This window comes from Monodelphis domestica, chromosome 7 (assembly GCF_027887165.1).
Source record: "Monodelphis domestica isolate mMonDom1 chromosome 7, mMonDom1.pri, whole genome shotgun sequence".
Lineage (NCBI taxonomy): Eukaryota > Metazoa > Chordata > Mammalia > Didelphimorphia > Didelphidae > Monodelphis > Monodelphis domestica.
The window spans coordinates 108901467-108926760 of NC_077233.1; the positions used below are offsets into that span (position 1 = coordinate 108901467).

Consider the following 25294-nt stretch of genomic DNA (forward strand, 5'->3'; position numbering starts at 1 on the left):
AAACCACTATCTTTGCCAAGAAAACGCCAAATGAAGTCACAGGGATATTGGACATGACTGGAAATGACTGAACAAAAATACCCAATACACTGGAATGATTATAGCTAGACCTGAGTTAATTAAACATTCAAAAGAGCTTTTAAAGGAACTCCCTGCAGGGGACTTAAAATTAAACAGGATATGTATGGCCTAAAAATGCTCCTAGTCCGGTCACTGTTTCATGAGCATTCTATTTTCTTAAGGGGCTTATTCAGTAGAAGCAGGGAGTGCCATGGGTAAATCCCCAAAGCCCACAGGGATTAATCATGGTCAAATCAGTTCTAAGTCATTCACAGGAGGTGCCTCCGGGACAATCTGGAGAGTGAGCAATGTCTAAAGGGAAGATTATCTCAAGGAGACCAGAGTCAGTCTGTTAGCCTGGAGAAGACATGGAGTGAATGCTTTCATTCCAAATCAACAAACAGGTCCAAGGTCCAGAAGACAGGGACTCTTCCAATGGGGTTAAGGGTGAGGAACAAGGAACTTGCTCTGTGGTTTGTCAGCATGTGCTTGTTTGGACATCCTTTATTTCCCTCTGCCCATGGCCTCTTGTACTGCCGGATGGGAGACAGGGAATTAGGGCTAGTAGGAGAAAACAAATCCTCTTCAAGAAGATGTTAACAGATTTGTTGAATTTGTTCTGATATTTGATTTTCAAAATGAACCTTCCTCATTCATTCACTGCATTTTCACACTTTTCCAGATGTGTATCACATCAAGAATTCTATGCAGAGACTGGCCCACAGATCATATCTAACATCAAAAGATCACAGATGTAGGGCTTGAAAAATCCTCATCTAGATCTGCTCCGTCCTTTCAAAGATGAAGAAACTGGGCTCCAGAGCCATGAAGCGATTAGTTTAAGGCTGCAGAGACAATAAGCATCAGAGGATGGGTATGAATGCATTTTGACTTTGTGGCTAAACAGAATTAAATAAGTGTCAATTTATAGTGTTCTTTCTAGACTTCTTAGTCCAAAGTCAGGGGAGGAAGAAGCCATATGCCAAAGAAGTGCTGGGTTAATAAAAGTACCAGAAATTGCTATAGTCCAATAAACGACACACAACACTGTCGTCCTCTTCCAGGAAGTGCCTTCAGACATAGGATCTGGTCTTCCTCCTTCAGAGCCACTACTTATTCCACTCTACCATACCACTGTCCTTTGGTAGGGATGGTATAAAGATTGAGCATAAGGAAAAATGGCATGCTTGAACTGCTCCACATACAACCACAGAAGACAGAAGCTAGAGAGTCTTGAAATGGGAAAATTCCAACTGACCCAGGTAAAGATGGACTGAAAGTTAATAATTCCAAGTTCTCAGCATATGGGAAGAAGTTTTGCTAAACTGTCACCAAAAGAAAGGCAGGGAAAGGGATTAACAACCAGTTGGTCCTACTGGCCAGCCCTTTAATAAAATAATGGACAATAAAAGGGGGTTGAGGACAGTAGGGAATCAACTTTCAAGATAGAGGATGAAACAAATGGCCATGCAATTAAAAAGCTAGGAAAATAATAAGCCCTGGAGAAAAGGAAAAAGAAGTAGCACAATGATTTTCCAAATGTGGTTCAGGAAACCTGTGGATCCTTGAGAATCCTTTCAGGGAGTCTACAAGGTCAAAACTATTTTCATAAGAATACTAAAATGTGTCCATTTCAAAAGTAGTAAATGTGGATAAATATAACCCACATAGACAAAAACACTCTAGGGAGTCCTCAATAATTTTTAAGCAGATAAACGAGTCTAGAAACCAAAGAGTTGAAGAACCATTTGGTTAGATATATAGAACAATGGATTTGGAATTTTAAAAAATCCTAAAATCTTAGATCTAAAGCTAGAAGTGGCCTTGGAGACTACCTATTTGAACCGTTTCATTTTATGGAAGAAAGTAAAGCCCAGAAACATTAAAAGACTTATCCAAGGTCAAAGAAGCAATAAGTACCAGAGAAAGAATTTGAATCCAGGGTTTTTTCTTGTAAGATATTTTTGGACTGAGACTTGAGTGTTGTGTCTCTGGTTTATAGGATTACGACAATTGACTTTAGGCCTGGAACTCTATCCACTGTGCACCTTAATTGTGTCAACTGATTGTGGGTATAAAAAATAATGATCTTCCTTGTTCTGAGGATTTCTAAAACTGGCCCATTGCTCTTCTGAACAATCTTTGTTAAAGGCTTATTAGCTTTCACTTGGTGTATGAGAAAAGAAGTTATTGGGTGAGTTTTAACCTCATCTTCTAGCAAACTTTTTGGAGAAGTGAAGGGCTAAAAGGTTGAATTTTTCCTCTTTTTTTAGTTACGTGTTGCTATCTAGGCTTTGTTCCTTCAAAATAAAATTATGTACTAGAAAAATGTGTTTATTGTAAATTGACCAATAGCATCAGGCCATGAGAATTCCTGTATGCTGAGGGATTGTGACATTTCTCTTAATGGCAAAAGCAAGATACATTTTTGCCTCCTGGGGCTGTGAATACTTGCAAAGAGGAGGAAGAAGGGGTCTCACCTATAAAGCCTTCTTTCCTTGTGGGTTCTCTCCCTGATCTCAAGAATAGACTTTTGTCTATATGGTGATGTTTCTACGCTACAGTATAGTAGTAGTCTCTCGGTAACTGAGGATGACGATTGTCTCTGTGTGTTTTCATCTTAATTTCTCTAAAACCCCCTTAGGCTTATAACGATTAAAAACAGTATTTTTCCCTTCTACTCAAAAGGCTTAGCCCAAAGGAGTGTAAAAGAAAAATCTCAAAGTTTTAGAGTTAGAGGAATGTTAGAAAGTGGCTCTTCTCTTGTTCCTATGGAATAAATATCTTGAAAAAGTTGAAGAAAGTATACTTTTTTATTGAAAGATAACTTGACATTGATAAGAAAAAGGCCCCTAAATATACCAGAATATTTATAGCAGAATTTTTTGTGATGGTAAGAATTGGAAACGAGGTGGGTGCTCATCAATCCGGTAATGACTAAATAATTTGTGCTAAGCAAGTGTAATGGAATCCTACTGTGCTATAACAAATGATGTTTGATGAATATAGGAAAATGCAAAAAGATCTATCTGAACTGATACAGAATAAAATAAGCATGATGAAGAAAACAATATACACAGCATCTATAACAATATAAATGGGTCCTAAAACTCATTTAATTAACCCATTCATTTTGCTCAAAAGGAAGACCAGACTGGATTAGATGGCTTACTTATTTAAGGACACATAAGCAGTTAACAGGGCTGGAATCTGGACCTAAATCTAATGACTTGAAATAAATTGTGGTTTCCACGACATCATTCTGATTCTCATTCAAGTTGAATTAGCATATTTTCATAACCTAGGTAAATTTTAATTTAATTAAATCCTTGCTAGTCTGGTGTTTGTGCAAAGTCACCAAGTCAACCTTAGCAGTGAAGTCAAGTCTACTAGGCTTGAGAGGTATTTACAGTTAGCTATCACTAAGGTGTAAAGGCTTAGTGTGTGTATGAACAGGAATAGCTGAACTAAATAGGGTATAAACTTCCACTGGCGCATAGAAGAATTCCTTTTGGCAAGTTGTTCTGAGCAAAAGTCCCATGAGAACTTAATTTTCAATGCCTGCTGCAGAGAAAAGAGTATTGTACCAGGAGTCAGAGAGATTGGGTTCTAGTCTTGGCTTTGCCACTCCCCAGCCACAGAAATTCTCATTTAAAGACTTGGAGCATTGGTTTCCTCTTATGGAAAAATGATAAGACTGGACTAAATAATCCCCTTCAGAGACCTCTGGCATTCTGAGAAATATGCATGAAATACAAAATATGAAATGAAATTTCCATCTTTAGGAAACTCAACCTATCCTCAGTTTTGTAATGAGTGTCCTGATATTAAAACATCTCTTTGGCACAAATTGGCCACTGGTATGTTGGTACCAAGATGCTGCAAGCTGCACTGTTAAGCACTAAGCACTTTAGAGAGAGTTCTTGTGATGAAATCCCAGTAACATCTACATTGTGACAAAAAGCTGCCAAACTGGCATCTTGAAGTCACCACATACCACAAGTGACTCTACAAAATTCACTCAATAGCTTCATTGGTCAACAAGATGGCGTGTGGAGATGAAGGAAAAAATTGACTAAAGGCTCTGTCAGAACAATATATATTTTTTTTCTGCATCAGCATTTAGTCAATGACTAAAGATGTACACCGGCAGGAAAATTGTAAATTTCTAAGAACATCATTCTGCTGGTACAGCAGGCAGTCTTTGAACAAGGTTCTTTTGTAATCAGAAGAATATGAATGGATGAAGCGCTGTGCATTGTGGGATTACATATGGATGAACACTTTTGACAGGGAAGGAATCATGAATTCTGTGGTAACTTCCAATTGTTTTATGTGGTGTGTGTGTGTGTGTGTGTGTGTGTGTGTGTGTGTGTGTGTGTGTGTATGAGTGTGAAGACATTGGAACAAGTGATAACCAATATAGGGCCAAGTACCATATGATGCAAAGCACCTATCCTGATGCTCCCAGGTGTTGGTGCTTTCTTCTTCTCCTTAAAATAACTGTGATTGGGAACTATGCCCAAAAGGCTTTAAAAGACTGTCTGCCCTTTGATCCAGCTATAGCACTGCTGGGTTTGTACCCCAAAGAGATAATAAGGAAAAAGACTTGTACAAGAATATTCATAGCTGCAGTCTTTGTGGTGGCCAAAATTTGGAAAATGAGGGGATGCCCTTCAATTGGGGAATGGCTGAACAAATTGTGGTGTATGTTGGTGATGGAATATTATTGTGCTAAAAGGAATAATAAAGTGGAGGAATTCCATGGAGACTGGAACAACCTCCAGGAAGTGATGCAGAGCGAGAGGAGCAGAACCAGGAAAACATTGTACACAGAGACTGACACACTGTGGTACAATCGAAGGAAATGGACTTCTCCATTAGTGGCAGTGTAGTGACCCTGAATAACCTGGAGGGATTTATGAGAAAGAACACTATCCACATTCAGAGGAAAAACTGTCAGAGTAGAAACACAGAAGAAAAACAACTGCTTGATTACATGGGTCGAGGGGGATATGATTGGGGATATAGACTCTAAACAATCACTCTAGTGCAAATATTAATAATAGGGAAATAGGTCTTGATCAATGATACATGTAAAATCTAGTGGAATTGCGCATTGGCTATGGGAGGGGGTGGGAGGAGGGTAGGGAAAGAACATGAATCATGTAACCATGGAAAAATATTCTTAATCAATAAAATTTAAAAAATAACACTGTGTTTACTTGGTATGCATTTTGTATTTATTTACCTATATACATATATATTGTTCTCCCACAGTATAATATAAGCATTCTGGGATTGAGAGGAAACATCCTTTTTTTTCTTGTATGACCAGCACCTAGAGGGTGACAGGCACATAGGATCAGCTGCTTATAATATTCCCTGAACTGAGTTAAATGGAACCACTGTAAACCTATGAAGTCTTATAGAAGATGGAAGGAAATGAAGTATTTATTTCATTTATTGAAAATGCAACCAACTGGAAATGAGCATGGGAGAACAAAAAGGACAAATTACATAGGACCATATTCCATTGGCCTAAACTAACACTTTAACAGCACCAAGAAGTTGGGGCACTTTCCAGCATTCTACAGAAGAATAAATGAGGTTATGGAACTACTCAAGTTAATACTAACAGCTCACACTCATACAATGCTTTCAAGTTTGCTGAGTGATTTACAGGTATTATTTCATTTGCTCCTCATAACAACCCTGGAAAGTAGGTGTCTTTTTTATTTTATTTTATTTTTAAAATTTTTTATTGAAGATTTTCCATGGTTACATGATTCATGTTCTTTCCCTCCTCTTTTCCCTCCTCGCTTTCAGAACTGACAAACAATTCCACTGGCTTATACATGTATTATCACTCAATAGGTGTCCTGATTATTTTTTACATATATTCTGATTATATTATTGTAGATATTATTATTTACATCTGGGGAAACTGAGGCTAAGGAGTTAAGTCTCTTGACTCAGGATTCTAGAACTAGTAAATATATGAAATAGGATTTGGATCCAAATCTTCCTGACTCTTAAGTCCAGTGTTCTCTCCACTCCACAATGTTGCTGCTGTCTTTAAGAAGAAACAAACAGTAAAGAGTGTAAAGAATTCAAGAAATTGATAGTACAGGGATGACTATATAATTTTTAAAATGCTCCATTTAAGAAACAATGATGACCTAGGATGTAAAATATCTAGATGTGAGAAGAAAAAAAGGAGAAAAAATTTGATCACAAAATATTCTGTATTCAAGTTCAGAATTTTTTTTGAACTTTTACTTTTTGTCTTAGAATCAATACTATGTATGGGTTCCAAGAAAGAAGAGTGGTAAGGGGGTAGGTAATGCGGGTTAAATGACTTGCCAGGGTCACATAGTTAGAAAATGTCCGAGGTCATATTTAAACTCAAGACCTGCTATTTCTAGACCAGACTGTCAAACCACCTAGTTGACGCCTAGAATTCATTAATGATTTAAAAAAGTTAGTTTCTGTCTTAATTGATGCCTCCTAATTAACAAATTTTTATCCATTATTTATCAAATGAGGTAGAGAAAATCTACTTGTTCTTGAGAACTGAAATTTTTCAATATTAGTTAAATTGGTTAAATTCTCAAAATTGCTTAAATAATTGATTAAAGGTACAGAAGAAAGAAAAGTGAAAGACTTCATTAAGAAATCAGAAGAATTTTAGTCAGCCAGTTTAGCTGTTGAATATGTTTTAGACCCACATCTTTCTATTCAAAATCAGAAAATATGAGATAAAACAACGATACATGTAAAACCCAGTTGAATTGCTCCTTGGCTTTGGGAGGGGGGAGAGAGAAGAGTAGGGGAAGAATATTAATCATGTAACCATGGAAAAATATTCTAAATTAAATAAATAAATGAATTTTATTTTTAAAAAGAGGAAAATGTGAGATAAAAGAATGGAAAGATTTGATTTGAGAAGGTCTGGGAAGAGAGGAGGAATATGTTTCCATGGCTTTAAATTTCCTGGAAATTTTGCCTCTACTTTATACAAATACTGCTAACGTGGCAGCAGCCACTGATTTAAATTTCATTTACTTTTTCTGACCCTGCTTAGCTTTTGGTAGGAATGCTAATGAATAGTAAAGTGACAGAAAGGCAGGTAGCCCAACAGAGAAACAGAAGTATCAGGAGGCCTGGATAATTTACTCACTGAATAATCAGACTCTGTATAATTGAGAGTTGTCCTTCATTATCATTTGCCCTAAGAGAAAAGGTTCATGGTTCCTATACTACACTATTCTTTCACTTGAAAATGGGGGTAATTATAACTACCCTTTCTCTCTTCTACCTTGTAAGGTTTAACAAGGTAAGAAAAATGCTTTCTGTTTTCTAAGAGAGGCCCATTTGTGTTCAACAGCCTTTTATAAAATGGTTATTATTATATGCAAACCAGAAACCATATCCATATATATCTTCAAAAGCATAACCAAGGTTATAGGCTTCCCAGGAGCAGTTCAGAAGGCTACATTAAATATCCAGCCTTGCTCCATGATAATCCTTGAAAAAAAATTAAATACTAAAGACATTTTAGGAGGGGAGGGACTTTAAAGCCAGAATGGGCTGAGAGATCATTCAACTTCTTCATTTTCCAAATGATAAGACTAAAGCCCAGAGAGAAGAAGAGATATGTCCAGGCTCACACAGCGAGTGAAGTGGCACTCAGGCCACAGTGGTATAATATAAAGAGACTGGGGTTCAAAAGGCTATTTAAGGAAGGAGCCTAAAGCTTTTGCTAATGTTGTTTGCTATGCCTGGAATGCCCTCCCTTCAACTTCTTTCCTTTGCAATTTCATTTTTTTCTTTGCATTTTATTTATTTATTTTTATCCCAATATTATTCATTCTCCTCTGCAATTTCTATCTATTTCTTAAATCCCAACTCAAAAGCTCCTCTAAAAACCTCTCCCTCATCCTCTCTAGTTCAGGAGGGGTCCCCTTTGGACTCACACTGCACTTTATTTTAAGGCTAGGGATAGAAAGACTCTTCCTGTGATTTCACTGATTTAGGAACTCCCAGAAGAGAGAACTCTTTCTAGCAATGCAGGTCTGCCCCTTCTAGTCTTACACATTTGCCTGAGGGCACTGAGGGGCTGAGTGGCTTGCCTAGGGTCCTAGAGTCACTATGTGTCAGGGAGGAGCCTTGAACTCAGATCTTTCTAGCTCCAAGGTTAGCTTTCTATCTACTGCATGTTCTGCCTTTAGAGCACTTCATATCCTTCTAGGAGAGTCTAAGCACCATGTGGGCAGGTGTGAAAGAGAATACTTTATTATCTATCCTGAGTTAACCCTAACTTAAGTACCTGCCTAGATTGTGAAGACAGGATTAACTCTCCTTTGTCTACCTTCTGATTGCATCAACACCAGCTTGAACTAGGTGGAGGAGCCAAGAAGTCACCATAACAGCAAGCCCCAAACTCCCTCAGAGCAGATGGTCTTTGAGAAGATAGTCTGAAGAGATTGTCTTCTGGAGATATCTTCTGACTGTGGAGAGTCTTCCAGGGAGCTTCGCTGGAGACTGCAGCTTGGATTGTGGGTTTGGAACTCAGCTTCAACTTAGACTGATGCCTGGACTACTTTGTTGGGTGAGTGAAAGGCTGACTCCTTTCCTAGTTTCTTAAGAGTCTAGCTTCCATCTTGGAGGAGGCCATGTCTTCCTGGTTGAGAACTAATTAATCTCTGCCTGGATTAAGCAGACCCGGAGTAAACATTTAGGCTGATAGGCTAGATAACCTCTCTAACCTCTTCACGTTTTTCTACTTTATGATTTCCTCTCCATTTTGTAAATATTTGTAAATAAATTTTGAACTTGAGATATAATAAATATTGGCAACCACATAATTTCATAAAATTATAGTCCAACTATTAATTTTTACCTTTATAAAGGAACTATTTTACCAATATTTTTTATTTCCAATGAACTCTGTGCCTCTCAAGCTTTAACAAATGCTTATTACGGATGGACAAAATGAACAATGACCCAAACTTGCAGTCTTCACAGGCATGCCCGGTGCATTACTGATGTACTACAGCAGTTTCTAATGGAAGTATCTATTCTCTGGACTTTTTGGGCTTCCATCACACATTAATCTGTGTTAGAAGAGAATTTCTCTCTCCATTATGTTGCAATGTTATCTCTCAGTGACTTGGAAGTCAAAGACCACTGAGTAGATTCAGGTATAGATAAGCCCTCAGAGAAAGGAAGTTAATGAACCAAGGAACCAACAAGACAGGAAACTGATTCAGCAGGCACTGCCCCCTCTTCCCCCCCCCCCCAGGTGGCCCAGGAAAATTAAATTATGGTTGGTTCCTTAGATGTGACTTGTGAGACCTAATGAGTGGGTAGAGAAAACAGCTTATAAGGAGAGACTCAGGAACCTGTCAGGGGTCTTCTGGCTGGATTGTGGAAGCTGGACAAACCCTTGTTGGAGCCACAAGCCCATCATGGTGGCCAATTGATTAGTAAGCTAAGCACCTCTCTACCTCTTTCCTACCTTTCCCTCTCTTTACTATTACTACTTTGATTTAGTAAAATTATTATAATTTTAATTATTACATCTGTATCCCCGAGGATTAGTGGAGTCACATATTTCTAATTTATTCATTCATATTTAGAAGGGTGTGTGTTTCTATCGACTTCTCAGACTTGAGAATTCCAGAACTGGAGAAAAGCCTTAAAAGTACTCCCTAGAAGTAGAACATGTTGACGTCCATTCTGGTTTCCATCTTTCCTTCTTTGTGGCAACAGTTGGCTTTCGAACAGACATCAACAGGGCAGAACTTCTATTCTTCTTTTGTCTAATGCCACTGGATGAGAGCATGGTGGGTATCAGAGTAGCCAGTAGCAAGAGGAACCCAGCTGAAGGTTGAATGGGTGAGAAAGGATGCCACAAGCTTGGCTGCACTGGAAGGAAAGCTCGCAGATGGGTGTGGGTAAGGATGAGCAAGGGGACTACTATTAATTGATTGATCAGATGAGCACTTATTGATATTCATAAATGTTTGGGATGTGAAGGATTATTTCCTCTCCTACACCCCCATATTTCACACATAAGGCAAAATATAGGAATCTTGATTTACTTTGAATTTGAAATTTTCTGAGTGCCTACTATGTATACAAAAGTAGCCCCAAAGAGAATTTAGAGTTGTTACAAACAAAATTTGACCTTCTTCCAACAGGTGCAACTTTAATCCCTGTGGGAGAACTCTTGGGGCTAGTGCCAAATTTTTTTTTTAATCACCAATGTTTTAAGACCAATAAAGCAGTCTCCTGTCTCACCTGCAGGGATAAAGGGAATGGGAAACCCAGTCCAAAGAGCTTAGCATAATTCCTTGTTTAGAATAGGCACCAATACTTGTAGACAGAATACGTTTTTGAATTATTAGAGTATTCTGGTAGGCTTTAACAATTTTTTCTTTCCCCTCACAAATCAAATGATTAGCCATTGTACCCAGATGCCTTCAACAGTACATGAAAAAGAAGGTGTCAGACATTCTATGCTAGACCAGCTTAATGAACAGAGGGGAAAAGACCCAGTGGAACCCTGCCCACCATCAGTTAGGTTTGAGAAGAAGCATTAATTACAATTCTCTTCCTTCTCTTTTTCTTTTAATCCTTGTCTTTCATCTTAGAGTTGATACCGAGTATCAGTTCCAAGGCAGAAGAGTGGTAAGTAAGAGCTAGGAAGTTTGGGTTAAGTGACTTTCCTAGGGTCACACCGCTAGGAAGTATTGAAGGCCAGTTTGGAACCCATGATCTCCCTTTTTCCAGGTCTGTCTTCCTTCTGTTATTTACTTTGTCACTTACTTTACTCACTCAGTTACTCTCACTTACTTATTTCACTTGCTCCTGAACGATCTTTGAAAATACACACATAAATGCATGTTACTTATTTCAATCAATAAGAAATATTCAGAAATAAGAAATAATTTAGAATAAGAAATAAAAATACATGCAAGTATTAAAAAAAGTCCATGTAGTCCAATGATATCTCTGAATAGGTCCTATGCATGACTAAATGACTCCTGCCCCCAATCCCAAGCATGAGGGGTGTAAAAGCAGTGAGAAAAAAAAAAACAAAAACTCCCAGGACTGTACCTTATGTTCATCTCGAAGGTGGCCGTCCAGCTCCTCCGTGTGTTTGGTCTCATAGTAGCAGAGTTGGCATTTGTAAGGTTTTAGTTCATTGTGCTTCTCGATGTGCTGCTGCAAGCTCTCATCGCTGGAGCAGGTGAAGGTACACTTATCACAGCGGAAAACTACTCCCTGCAAGTATTTTGACAGTTTGGAACGACACACTTCAATGGGAACAACTCTCTCTTCTGCAGAAACAAAATGGGGGAAAAGATGGAAATTTTTACTCAAGAGAAAGTAAATGTTTCTTAAGAACCACCACCACAGCGAAGAGAAGCCCCAACGAGGTAGGCGCGTGTACAGGAACATTGCAATCCCGTCCCCTCCGTCTATTCCGATCATTCCAATTTTCTCTTTAAATATTGCACGCATTTACATCTTGGCTGGAAAATCTCAACTTTGTGAGGCAGAATCCATATCGTTTCATAACCCAGGAATGGCAGATGTCTTTGTTTAAAAGCTTCTTTTCCATGTTAGTCTTGGTTTGAATCGCCGGTGCAAAGGACTAATCTTTTCTGCACTAATCTTTTTCTACTTTTATCATCAAAGACCATAAGAATATACACTATTAGGTTTTCAGTGAGTGTCATGATCTATGAGGCTGCATTTCAAAGTTCTGCCTATACATGCAGTTGTTGCTTATGATAAAATGTACTAATTAATTAGTCTTATCATGTATACTAACAATGGAAGAAGAATCCATCCCTTGTAAATGGTAATACAAAGCCTTCTTCATCTATTTTTTCTCAATCAATTTTTTGAGATTCTTTTGAGAATTGAGAGAAAATCAATATTTTCTCATCAATTTCATCTCAATGGCTGTGTAACTGTCAAAAATAGTATATCTAAAAATTTACATATATATATTTTTCAGTTTTAAAAATTGTTTTTAATTTAAACATTTAGTCAAAAAGAACATAATTCCCAATGATCTCCTTCCTGGAAAAAAAAGTCCTCAAATAGAAAACAATCTTTAAAAAAAAAAGCAAAGCATGCACATACATATATATGTATTTACACATGTCTGTATATATAAAAGTCTTAATATGCTATTTACTAGTTACACAGACAATGAAATTAAACTATATAAATATATACACCCATATATATGTATGTATGTGTGTCTGTACACATATAATCCCCACTTGAAATATTAAGTGTTCCCAGTAAAGTTCTAAAAAGAGTACAGAGAAATCAAACACTCTGGGCTACAGTGGGATGGGGTTCTGGTGAGGGGGAGAATGGAAATGGAAATATATAGGTCAGATTATACAATTCTTTCTTTTTTTTTTAAGCTTTACCTTTTACCTTAGAATTAATACTGGTTCCAAGGCAGAAGAGAGATAAGGGCTAGGCATAGGAATTAAGAAACTTAGCCAGGGTTACACAGCAAGGAAGTGTCTGAGTTCAGATTTGAACCCAGGACTTTTCGTATCTAGGTCTGGCTCTCACCAAGCCACCTAGCTGCCTTCCCCATGACCCCCTATTTTTTGGGGGGGGGTTGGATTTGTGATTTCATTAGTGCAGTTAATTCTGGTATGGAAACTCTAAAACTCACCTCTAGTTTATCCTCATTTGAGATTAGACAAATTCATTGTAAAAATTAAAATTAGTGTACAATAATTTAAAATATTATATTTTAAGAGATTTATTAGTGATCATTAAATATAAAGGAATAAAAAGGTAACAGAATAAAACCACGTGCCCATGGCTAATCTCCCTGTTCAAAAAACCTGCTTACCATCACTATGATTGCAATAGCAAGCCAAGAGACCAGACCAGGAATGCCCATTTCATTTATCCCTCTGTCTACAGGAAGTACGTAATGACAGGAAGTCAGTGGGCTCCTGGGAAATGCAGTTTTTAGGGTAACAGATTTCCAATTACACATCAATTACAATTTGACAAGTGGTTAAAGATAATCCATTGTATTCTGGCAATACAAAAATTGTCTTTTCTGCCCTGAAAAGGCTTACCTACTACAGGAGTTTTAGAGAAGTGCCTATGGTGAAAAAGTTAGTTAGAAGTTAAATGGCTTCCTTATGGTCACAGTGGACTGGAACCTGGGTCTTGAGTTGACACCAATCTCTAGGCACACTGCAGCTCTAATGAGCTAATTAAAAAAGTCTACTTACTATCCAATTGTGAAGTTGTTACCCATCTGCTAATAATAACTAGCATTTACATAGACATGCTAAAAAAAAAACACGGCCCAGTCCCCGGCACACAGTAGCTGCTTTAAAAATGCTGCTCTCCATTTCCCCCCTCTCCCTTGAAGTTTTACAATGTACTTTGCAAATATCTAAGTTTATTTTTTCATACAACCCTGGAAGATGGATGTTATTATTATTACTGACTTTACAATGGAGGAAACAGAGGCAGCAAAAAAGTAAATAACTTGCTCCTGGTTACACAGCTAGTGTCTGAGGCTAGCCTTGAACTCAGGTCTTCCTGACTCCAGGTTCAGCACTCTTTCCTCTGTGCCTCCTGGCTAGCTCATGGAGGATCATCCTAGTATGTTAGAAGTGAGAGGGCTTTGATTGGAAGTTCTCGCCCTGTGATTGCTGTCCTTCCTGAGAGAGATGCTGATGAACAGTCCCTTCTCTGACTGAGAAATAAGAAAGCTTTGAATGTTTTATTTCTTAAGAGGCAACCTCCAACTAAGTAGAACCCAGTGATAAAATGGTTTCAAATAAAATACTGAGGTGGGGGGATATATGTGGGAGAAACTTCGCTGGATTATCTTCTGACAAGCTGAAATCTGATTGTCAAAAGTTTGAAAAAAAAAGTGAGGGGATTTGGGTGGGTTTCCCTGTGAACATACCAAATGCTACAAAACTAAGAGATGAATGTGTCTTGTTGATTTTGCACTCCCTCACCCTTGTGTTTAACTGTTCAAATTAAATTTCACACCAGTCTGCCCGAAGTGTTAGCACACAAGCCAGATATCCATAACTGGGATAAAATTAAAATCTGCGCTATTTATGCAAGGCTCAAATATAGCACAAGTTTTCCTGCTGTGTCTGGATTTTGGAAGTAGATGGAAGTTTACAAATGGACTCAGAAAACATATATTTACATGATTTAGGAAACTCAATGTATTATTAAGTCACAGGAAGCGCCGGACACCTTTTATTCCCCAAATCAGGGCACGGCGACACTTTCAGAGCATTGCTATTTCCTGTGCTGACACAGTGCTGCCATCTTCTCTGGGTGGTTGGAAGATTTTAGGGTTCCCAGGGGCTTTCCCCACCCAGCAGCACCTCTAAGTGCTTAATGTACGGCCCCATCTCAGGAGCCCCAGAGGGCTATGGCTCATTGGCCATGGGATGCTGGGCAGATACCACGGGAGGAGATCTCTGATGGCACCTGCCACGGCCTGGGGCAGCTGCTCTTCTGTACACCACGAGAGTCACTGATCTAAGAGAGTGTGTGCATGTGCAGAGCACACATGTGGATGTGTTTGTACAGTGCTCATACATAAATATATACATGGAGGTGCATCCACTATACAGTCAGGAATAGAGAAACATGGGTGAATATATGTACATATAGATATAGTCCTATATAGCCATATATAAAATATGTATAAATATATAGATAAATTCACTATATAGTCATATATAAAATATGTATGTATATAGAGATAAATTCACTATATAGTCATATAAAATATGTATGAATATATAGAGTGAAATTCACTATATAGTATGACAGAGGCACATATACATAGAGAGAAATCCACTATATAACCATATATAGGTATATGTGTGAAGAGATGTATGTATAGATATATTCACTATATAGCTATATATAAAATAAGTATGAATATATAGATAAATTCAGCATATAGTCACATATAGAATATGTATGAATATATAGATAAATTTACTATATAGTCAATATAAAATATGTAGGAATATATAGAGATAAATTCACTATATAGTCATATATAAAATATGTATGAATATATAGATAAATTCACTATATAGTCAATATAAAATATGTAGGAATATATAGAGATAAATTCACTATATAGTCATATATAAAATATGTATGAATATATAGATAAATTCACTATATTGCCATATTTATAGAAATATGTGAATTCATATACAGAGAGAAATTCACTACATAACCATATATGTGTGTGAATATGTATATGTATAGACATGTTATATAGCCACATATAAAATATGTATGACTATATATAGATAAATTCATTGTATAGCCATATTTATAGAAATATTTCTGAATATATGTATGCATAGATATATTTAATATATAGCCATATGCAAAACAGGTATGAATATATATAAATAAATTCACTATATAACCAGATTTACAGAAATATATATTAATATATACACATATAGTTATCATATAGCCATATATATAAATAAACCAAACAGTGTTTAAACACATTATATATAAAAATATTTTTTTTGATATTTGATAAATACAAAGGTGTGTATACATGTATATATATATATATATTTGTGTGTGCAAAATGAACAAAACCCATTGTTCTCTAGCTTTGTACAGAAGTTGGTATGTGTGTGTATAAATATCCTACTTTTCCGTGTATATACACATACACACACAAAGTCTCTCATTTAAACAAATGCCAGACAGATATATATGTGCTCACGGGTTGTATGTACTTGTTCACGTATGTGTTCACCTATAGAGGCACACATCTATATCCTATAATACAGCAACAACAAGGTGGCACAGTGGGAAGAGCATCAGGCCTGGTATCAGGAAGACTTGAGCTGAGATCTGGACTCAGACACTTGCTAGCTGGATGACTTGGTGAAGTCACTTCACTTTTTTCCCCTTCAGTTACCACATCTATAAAATGGAAATAGTAATAGCCCCCACCTCCCAGGGGTGTTGGGAAGATCCAATGAGATAGTAATTGTACAGGACTTGGCTTAAGTTGCTTATAAACAAATAGAAACCATGCAAGATGCTTTGGATGGAAGGGTCGTAGGCTTTTAAATATGATCATAGAATTTAGTGCTAAAACAAACCTATGGAGATCTATGGGTTCTCAAAGGGTAGTCTGGGGACCTCAGCGGAGTCCAAGAGGTCAAAACTCTTTTTATAATGATACTAAGACATTTTTACTTCCGAGACGATGGAATATCAATAGATATAACACATAAACAATAGCTCTTGAGGAAAATCCCTCAATAATTTTTAAGAGGATAAAAGGGATCCTGAGACCAAAACGTCTGAGAACCGCTGATCTAGTGGAAGGCCATTGATTTATATACCTTGAAAGGGAGATTCACAGAGTCACCCAAAGTCACCCGAGTAGGCAGGAAGTGAACAACTTCATTTCAAATTCTGGTTCCAACGGTGATCCAGAGCTTTCGGAATTCAGTCCTAGTGCCATGTGGCCATCTCGCCACATGATCAAAGGATTTAGAGCTAGACGGGACCTAAAGAATATCTAAGCCAACCTCCTTTCCTCTTTCACAGATGAAAAAACAGAAGCCCTCAGAGGAGAAATGATTTGCTCAAAGTCACGGGAATGATGTAGCCATGCCAGAAGTCAGGCTCTCAGCTCCAAACCTAAGGGTCTTTCATTGACCTAGAGGCACTCTGCATTAACCCACATTCATGAAACAGTGAAATGACACACTAGTGTACAAAAGGGCCTTTGTCTTTGGTATAGACTCCTAGGAAAGGGACGGAGAAATAGATACAACTGCAAGGGAACCAGCCCCTAGGGGAGGCTTTCTTTTCTTCTTACGGTTGTCTTTAGCAGGATATTATCATACAAGTCACTCCTGGGACTCATCTGGGAGTCTTATTACCAAGTAATCATTAAGTTTTTTAAATATTTCTAATCATTTTCTATTACTTCCATTTTAGTTCATTATCTCTAGTTCTGTCTCAGTAGAGAAAGACAACAATTAATTTACCACATTACATTCTTTCAGCTCCTGTATCTTTAAGACAGTGGTCAAGCCACTGTCTCTCCCTTTTATGTTCTCTTTTTCAAAATAAATAATCCTAATTCTCTTGTCTTTCATGATGGATTCTCTTTGTGATCAACTTATCATTTCAACAGTTATCTATGAAATTTCTTTCTTTCTTTTTCTTTTTAACCCTGACTTTTCTGGGTTAGTATATTTCAAGAGAGAAGAGCAGCAAGGGCTAGGCAATCAAGGTTAAGTGACTTGTCCAGGGTCACACAGATAGGAAATGTCTGAGGCCAGATTTGGACCCCAGTCCTCTCTGGTCCAGGCCTTTGTACTCCCAGTAGCCCCAGCCGTCATCGTCATTTTAACTGTCACCATATATCTGTGTGACCACATATGATAAAGTAAACAGTAGTAGCAATATCATCCTATATCTTTGTAGCACTTTCTACTTTTCCAAGTTTTTTTCTGACTTATTTCATTTAAACCACACATTCCTCTACAGTAGGTAAGACTTGTATGTATTATTCCTGCTATAGAAGATGAAAGTAAGATGGAGAGGGGGAAATGACTCTCAGACTCTGACTTGGAAGGGACCTTTGAGGTCATCTAGTCCAATTCTATTATTTTATAATTAAACTAACTGAGGCCCAAGCAGTGATCTTAGGAGTTATAAGGAGTGGGGTTGGGTTAAAACCCAGGTCATCTGATTCCAGCTCCAGCACTGGCCTCGGAATCAGGAAGAACTGAGTTCTAATCTGCCTTAGCTATATAACAGCTGGGTTAACGTTTTAGCCTCTGTTTCCTCAGGATGACAGTAGCACCCACCTCCGGGGTGGGGGTGAGGATCAAATGAGATACTATCTGTAAACTTTAAAGTACTATGTGAATGCTACCTGTTCTTGTTATGATAATACATAATCGTATTATTGCCATTTTCACATGATAGGATGACATAATATCATAATAATATGTAATATTTACTCCATACTGTCTCTATGCCTAAGCCCAAATAACAAAGAGATGACACTGGGACTAGAACCATGATCTCTTAATTTAGCTTGGTGCCTTCTTCCTTTATGCCATGTTGGAAATGAACGAGTCATGAATAAACACTTTTTAAGGTGTCTATTTATAAGATGTTTATCTTTCATCTTTTAGAGCCATGAAGACTACAGATTTTTGTAATGTACATTTAAGTTGTTCCCAAAGTGTCTTCTTGTTTGACACTGAAAGTAGTCTCCCCCCCCCCCCCCTTTGCCCTTACTTATTCTAAAGATGAAGGCTTCCCATTTTTACTCTGCTGTGTTTGTCAGGCTATACCAAGTGGTCACTTTGGGGGGCATTATGGAAATGCAACCTTTATAAAGACTGAGTTTTTCTTCCTTTTAAAAATGTAGGGGAAATAACCAAGATGAAACACCCAGCTAATATGACAAGCCAGGGAAATTATGGACAGTGTTCTCAGTGAATAGGGTTATTCACACTGGAGGTGAGTAAATAGCAGAAAAAGCAAGGGGAGAGGAGATGGATATTTATACATGTAGACTGAGAAGTGACCTGTCTCCAGAATCACAAGGTTCGGGTTTCAGAAGGGACAGCAACTCTTTGGGGTCTTTTTTGCCTTCACACTCCTCAAAATTAACTTGAGCAAGGAAACAGGGTCTGGATAATAGTCATTCTGACCTGGTTACTGGACAGGGCTGGTTGCAATAATATTATTATTTCACTGGTTCAACTACATGATGAATTATGACTCTCATCTCCTCCTCCTCAAAAGGTTCTGGGTGCTGTCATGGGACATAAAACCAAAGAGGAAAAAAAAAGCCCTCTGAGGAAAGCCATTTGGAGCCACACACTGAAGCATTTGTACAAAGACGTAATGGAGCCGAGGAGTGTGATGAAAAGCCCATTACAGCACTGTATTAAAACATCTGCAGCATTACAACTACAGAGGGGTTCGTTGCTGCTCAAATCAGTTAAAAAAAAAAAAAACAACCCACATCACTGTGGAGTCCAGAATTACCAAGTCAAAATTCTTCCTGAAAGAAAGACCACAACATACATGGGTTTCCTCTCCGGGATGTGCCAAGTCTAAATGAAGCAGGACCAGATTTGGAATTCATTCACTCCAGCAAAGTTTGTATGCAAATTACTATTACAGAGGCATAAATCTTTCTTTTTGCCAAACTGACGGTCCACCCATTCCCAGCGTCCAGCCAAGCAAGTAGGGAAGAATGAAATAATGCAAGCCATTAAGGGAAACAACAACAACAACATCATCATCAAACACAAAGCCCAACAACAGCCTGAGAGATAGATGAGTCTGATGCTTCCCTCCCACTAGACAACTGACCACTCTGGGCATCGGGATGAGTTGGAAGCAGTAGGTCCAAAAGGAGCAGACCAAAGTATTTTGGTAGGTTGTACTGCAACATGTAATTTCATTGAGCAAAATTAAAGACTGAGAGGAAATACTCAGTACAGTCGTGCCCTACTTTAGGAAAATCTGATACCCAACAGAGAAATTAGCGGTAATTGTCCCCACTGGAACTTCCTCTGAAGTCCACCATGATAGGAAAGGGACTCTGAGCAATCCGAGGCTGAGGGCTGAGACTAGGCCCTGGTGGGTTTTACCCACCCACAAAGTCTCTGGTGTGGTCAAAAGAGTCAGAGAACATGGATTCACATTACTATCTGTTTAAGTGTGGGGAAGACATCACTTCCAGTCTCTTTATCTCTAAAACGAGGAAGGAGGAAGGAGGTAACTAAATGAATATTAAAGTCCCTTCCAGCTCAAATCCCCATAAAAAGCTTGAGTGAAAATTGAATTACAAAATGTATTTTGTTGATTAAGGAACAAGCATAGAGAACTGGTTACTACATGGTGATGAGATTTGTGTATTTTTTGTGGGGGAGGGGGGCTACATTAACTCATGAAGACTATCTATTAAGATGAAGAAGGGTTGCAATCTACATCAGTAAAGGGAACACCCAAGGCAATGAAATCATGGGTCCTTGAAGAACTATAGAAATATGGCACAGTGGAAGGTGAACTGGGTTTAGAATTAATAAATAGAAGTTCAACTTCTGTCTGATGTTTATTAACTCTCTGACCTGGGACAAGTACCTTTATCTTACCAGTTCTCAGTTTCCTTATCCGTCAGATAAGAATAATGATGTTGGCATTAGCTACCTAACAGGTTTGTTGTCAGTTAAGTGCTTTGCAAATACTAATGCACAACATAAAATTAAGATTATTATTCTAGTGCAAATGGATCCCCATCTGCCAGAGACCTTTAAATAATGAATCCTCTCAATTAAGTTAAATATTTGTTTCTGTTGTATTGCTATATTATGATATAATCAATGGGTACTTTCAATTCAATTAAATAAATATTTATTAAGTATTCTAGGTGCAAGACACTATGTTTGATAGGGATATAAAGATAAGCATGAAACACTCAAGGAGAAGCTTGCATTTTACTTTAGGATGTGGGAAAAGAGAGGGATGTACTTTGCATAGACAAGTAAATATGAGATAATCCAATGGTAGAGACAGCACTAAGGGAAGTCAGGGAAGACTTAATAGAGAAAATGATCCCCAGAACTGAGCTTTGAAGGAAAATAAGGATTTGAAGAGGAAGAAATGAGGAAGAACTGAATATTTTCCAGGCAGGAGAGACAACCTATATGGAATACCTAGAGCTTGGAGAAAGGCTATGGAGTTCAGAAAATCTTCTCTTTGGAACAAAGAGGAAGTGGGGCAGAGTGATAGGAAACAGTATGGAAAGGTAAGCTGGAGCCAGGTGGTAGGGGGATCTGTTTGCAAGATGAAGCAAACAACCAGTAACTACGGATAGACTCTGGAGCAGTCAAGTCTGTGCCTTAGTAAGCAGCTCTACAGCAGATGAAATGAAGAAGGGAAGACTAATTAGGAGGCTGTTATTATAGTCCAGGTAAAGATGACAAGTGCCTGAATTAAAGTAATGGTTATGTGAGTAAAGAAAAGGGGATATAAGTAAAGATGGGCAAATATATTGACCAGGGAAGGGAGAAACTTAAAGGCTGGTGCCAATGCCTAGTGTAGATGATGCAGAAATGAAGATTTAGAGTTTCCACATTTGTCATTTCAATGGAAATAGGACAGGATTCATGAAATTGTCTCTATACAAATTTTCAAGATTACATGTATGAAGAAGAGCTAGTAACATGTAACAAATGGCATTTTAAATGTTGAGTGAACCCAATGGAAATTAATTAGTACATTTTGAATACTAAGTCTCACTGCCAATTCCATCCTTGAAATGTGAATAGGCTTACACCGGACTGCTTTGATACAAATAGATAGTCAAATCAGGGCTACTTTCCTCAATGAATGTGTCTAAAATGTGGCCTAAGTTAGGTTAGAAGGATCCCCAGATAGATATTCAGGCCATTGCCCTCAGCTAGAAGGAGCCATAACTATTTATTGCACTTATTAATTTGCCTATACTTTCCAATACTTTCCAATAATGATCAAGGAGATAATATTTGTAAAGCACTTAGCACAATGCCTGGCACATGGTGGGTATTTTAATAAACATTTGTTTCCTTCCTCCTTCTTTAAGCGAACCTGTCCAAGAACTAGTTTATGAGGATCTTTCTTTGGATTGACTATTATAAAAATGGTCTAAATCTGAAGAGAGCAAGGAGGTACAAGACCCAAAGGGAGACTCAGCTTTCATTTTTCTCTCTCATTTCCTTCTCAGCCATCCACCAAATTCTGTCCACTAGAGCTCTGCAAAATATCTTGAAATAATCTCATCCTTTCCATTCCTTTCTACTACCATCCTAGCTTAGACCTTTAACACCTCCTGCCAAGACCATTTCTATAAAGTCCTGCCAGGGGTGTCCCTGACTTCATTCTCTTCACTCTGAATTGAGTTCTACATACCACTGATAGACCAACTTTCCTAATATCTAAGGCTGATCTTGTGACTCATTACTTAAAATCCTTTGGTGACTAATTCAGGGACTCTCAGTCGACTTTTCGAGCCTCCTCTCCCACAGTTCACCTAGTCAAACTATTTTATTACCCAAACTTTGTGAATTTTCCCCACCTTTGTGCTTTTATTTATACCATTCCCCCAAGTGACATGCCTCATTTCATAAGATTTCTATCCATAGAAAACTACTCATTCTTCAAGAAGTATCAAAAATGCCACCTCTATCTGAAAAGGTCCCTGATCTTCAAGCTAGAAGCATCTCCACTTCTCTGACTCCCAGAGCACCCTTACAGCACATATTACATACTGCCCTGTTATCCGTGCCCATTTTATTATATCTTTTTTTGAGACTGTAAGCTCTTTGAGGGCAAGAAACTCATTCATTTGTTTCTTCCAAAGCATTCAGCATGGAGATCAGATGTAATAGGCACTAAATAATCATTAGATGAATGAATGCATTCATGCTGCTCTTTTTAACCATCGCCAGTTTGGTCAGTAGCTTTTCTCTCCTGACATGTGGCAGGTTGGTTTTTCTTTCTTCTTCTATCCACTGTAACAAACATGCAAAAATGTCTTGGAAAGAACCACCCAGAATGTGTCCTACCAAGTGGTAGGGATCACTAGATACTCGAGGGCCAGTGAACAAGCTGTTTTCCTTCCTTTGAATTTCAAACATTTTAATTAACCCAGCACTCAGAAAGATCCCTCCCTGGGAGCCCTAGAGACCAAAGATGTTTATCCATCTACAGAACAAGGAGAGCACAGGTGCAGAAAGAATCCTATCTTGTTGCTTTGTTAGCAGCTTCAGCCCTACTGTCAATGGCCAAGAGGGTACTAAAGAATCCCACTGTTGTCTCTTGGTTGAGCCAAAATTAAGCTTCCCACAGAGATGCCATTTTTAGGTGGGGTGAACACACCAAAGCTAGCCTGAGAACACCAAAGCATTTTACATTCCCTAAACACAGATGGTAATGATCATGACTTCTGATCTTAGCTAGGAGGGAATAGACTGAAATCAGCCAGGCAGGGATGTTGGTTTCAGATTCCCAGCCCTATAGAGAGTTTCAGTCCAAAGCGTGTGGCAGCAGCCTCCTGGGCTCCTCGTAGGATGATGCTGTCTTTCTTAGGAATCTGTTTATTTAAGAGGTTTGGATGGTAATTTTTTCTCATGTGTCTTCTAATCCCAGTGAAGGTGTTCTGAACATGCCCAGACATCTCCTGTTCATACAAAAGCGTCTCCACAGATTGCCAAGTTGGTCTGTGCATCAATCTGTGTTGAATCCATCGGTGTGCCACTTCTCACTGCCGAAAGCCCTCTCTGTTCAGGTAAGGAACGTTGTCAGGCTCCTCCAGCATCCGACAGCAGGTTCTGCGAGTGCAGCGGAATGGGCACAGGAGAAGGGCCCCCGTGGAAAAGGAGGACTTTGTGATTTCTGTTTGCTCAGCAGCAATCTGCTGTCAATGGACTTTGACCAAGCTGAGAGAAGGCACGGAGCCACCTCAGCACATGGGCCCGAGTCCTGGCAGCCAGGTGACGAAGGATGAGCATCGCGCCGGAGAGCTCAGGCCAAGAATCGAGGCTTCAAACAGCTGCCTCTTCCAAGCTGGTGAGCGGAGGGATGTCATGGCCAGCACACATCTAGCCTCTAGCTAGAGATGGGGAGGGAAAGCGGGGGAAATCTGCACGTGGGAGAAGTACATCCCCACTCGTGTTTTTGGGGCAGAGATCCAAACAGGTCAAGATGGGGGCAAGTCACTAACAATGTCACGAGGTATCCCTAAGCTCCGCTCCCTTTGGAGATGCCAGGCTTGGCAAGTGGCACTTCTCTAGCTCTTGGGAGGTGGATGGAACGGTAGAAAACCATTCTTCCAGATAGCTGCTATAAGCCAAAGAAGCCTTCCCCAGATGGGACACAGCATCGCCGTTGTAAATGTCCACTGTTGAATGGATTAGGTCCCTCTGGGCTCTAAAACACTATATGGACTAGAGCCGGGGAGGCAGATACTATTTGTATGAAGGGAATCATCTCTCATCCCCAATTAACTTCTTCCCTGGCCAAGCTGCTCATGTCGATTGGCATCGCTTCATCCTCCCAGGCAGAGGCCTGAGTACATGCAATAGCCTAGAAGTCTGTGACCTGATTTGATGAGAACAAGCAGCAGTCCTGGCTTCAGTCAGATCTTCTGGAGCTTCGGCTCTTGACCTCGCTTCCTGCCTCTCTCTTGCCTTCTCGTTGGCAAGCTAGGAGATGAACTCTGCCCCGCACTACACTTTTCTGGCTCGGAATCCCCTCCGCCTCCTTTCCCTTCCCTGGGACGAAGAAGAGTACGTACTTTAAGGGAGGAGAGGCCCAGCCTTGCTTTCTTCAAGTTCATAGCTTTCCCTTCCCTCTCTTCCTCTCTAGCCCCAAGTTCTAGGCCCAGGACGATATCAGCTCTGCTCTTGTTCCTGGAAGAGGCTGGCCAGTGGAGTCCCCATTCCCCACCCCCCCCAACATTCCTGAGATCTCAAGACCAAAGGGCCTCTCCCTGGCCACCACTCACCCATGTGCAAAGTCTGTCTCTATTAAATGAAAGATCTTTCAGGGCAAGGCCTGTCTGTCTTTGATTCTTCTATTCTCCCTCTCTTATGTTAGCTGGGCAGTCTGTATGAATTTGTGTTCAAAGAAGGCCTACAGTGCTAGAGATAGACACTGACTATCATTCTATGTAGATTAAAAATTAATATCGAAAAGACTCCAAGTATCCTATTTAATAAGGTTTATTAAATAATAACTTGAAGCAAAAAGGAAAAATAAAAGGCTCGAGAAACAGAGAGCCCTCACCCAGCTGCACACATGGGGAAAAAGAGAGAGGGAGGGGGAAAACATCCAACTACATACACACATGTAATAAACATAAACATGAAGATGAAAAGGAAAGGGATGCTGGGAGAAGAAGTCCAAGGGTACAAGATTTTCTAATTACACAGTTCCTAGATGCAGTCCTAATTGTGTCCCTTATATTTTGAAGGTTGTTAAGGATTCTATTTTCTTGCTATATAAATCATTTTTGATAAATCTGTATATTTCTTATCTAAAAATTCTTTGAACATCTTGGTCTCATTGTACTGCACTCCAGAGTAAAACTGTCTTTTTTCTGTTTGGA

General features: G+C 38.8%; 1 protein-coding gene across 5 annotated transcripts in view; it reads right to left on the reverse strand.

Moving 5' to 3' along the window:
- The window catches only part of ZNF462 (zinc finger protein 462), a 161689-nt gene that overhangs the window by 10003 nt on the left and 126392 nt on the right, over positions 1 to 25294 (reverse strand). For all 5 annotated transcript variants that reach the window (XM_007499632.3, XM_056805309.1, XM_007499630.3 and 2 more), the window contains one exon: positions 11188 to 11411. In XM_007499632.3, the coding sequence (XP_007499694.1) occupies positions 11188 to 11411 (224 nt within the window). The remainder of the gene's footprint in view (positions 1 to 11187; positions 11412 to 25294) is intronic.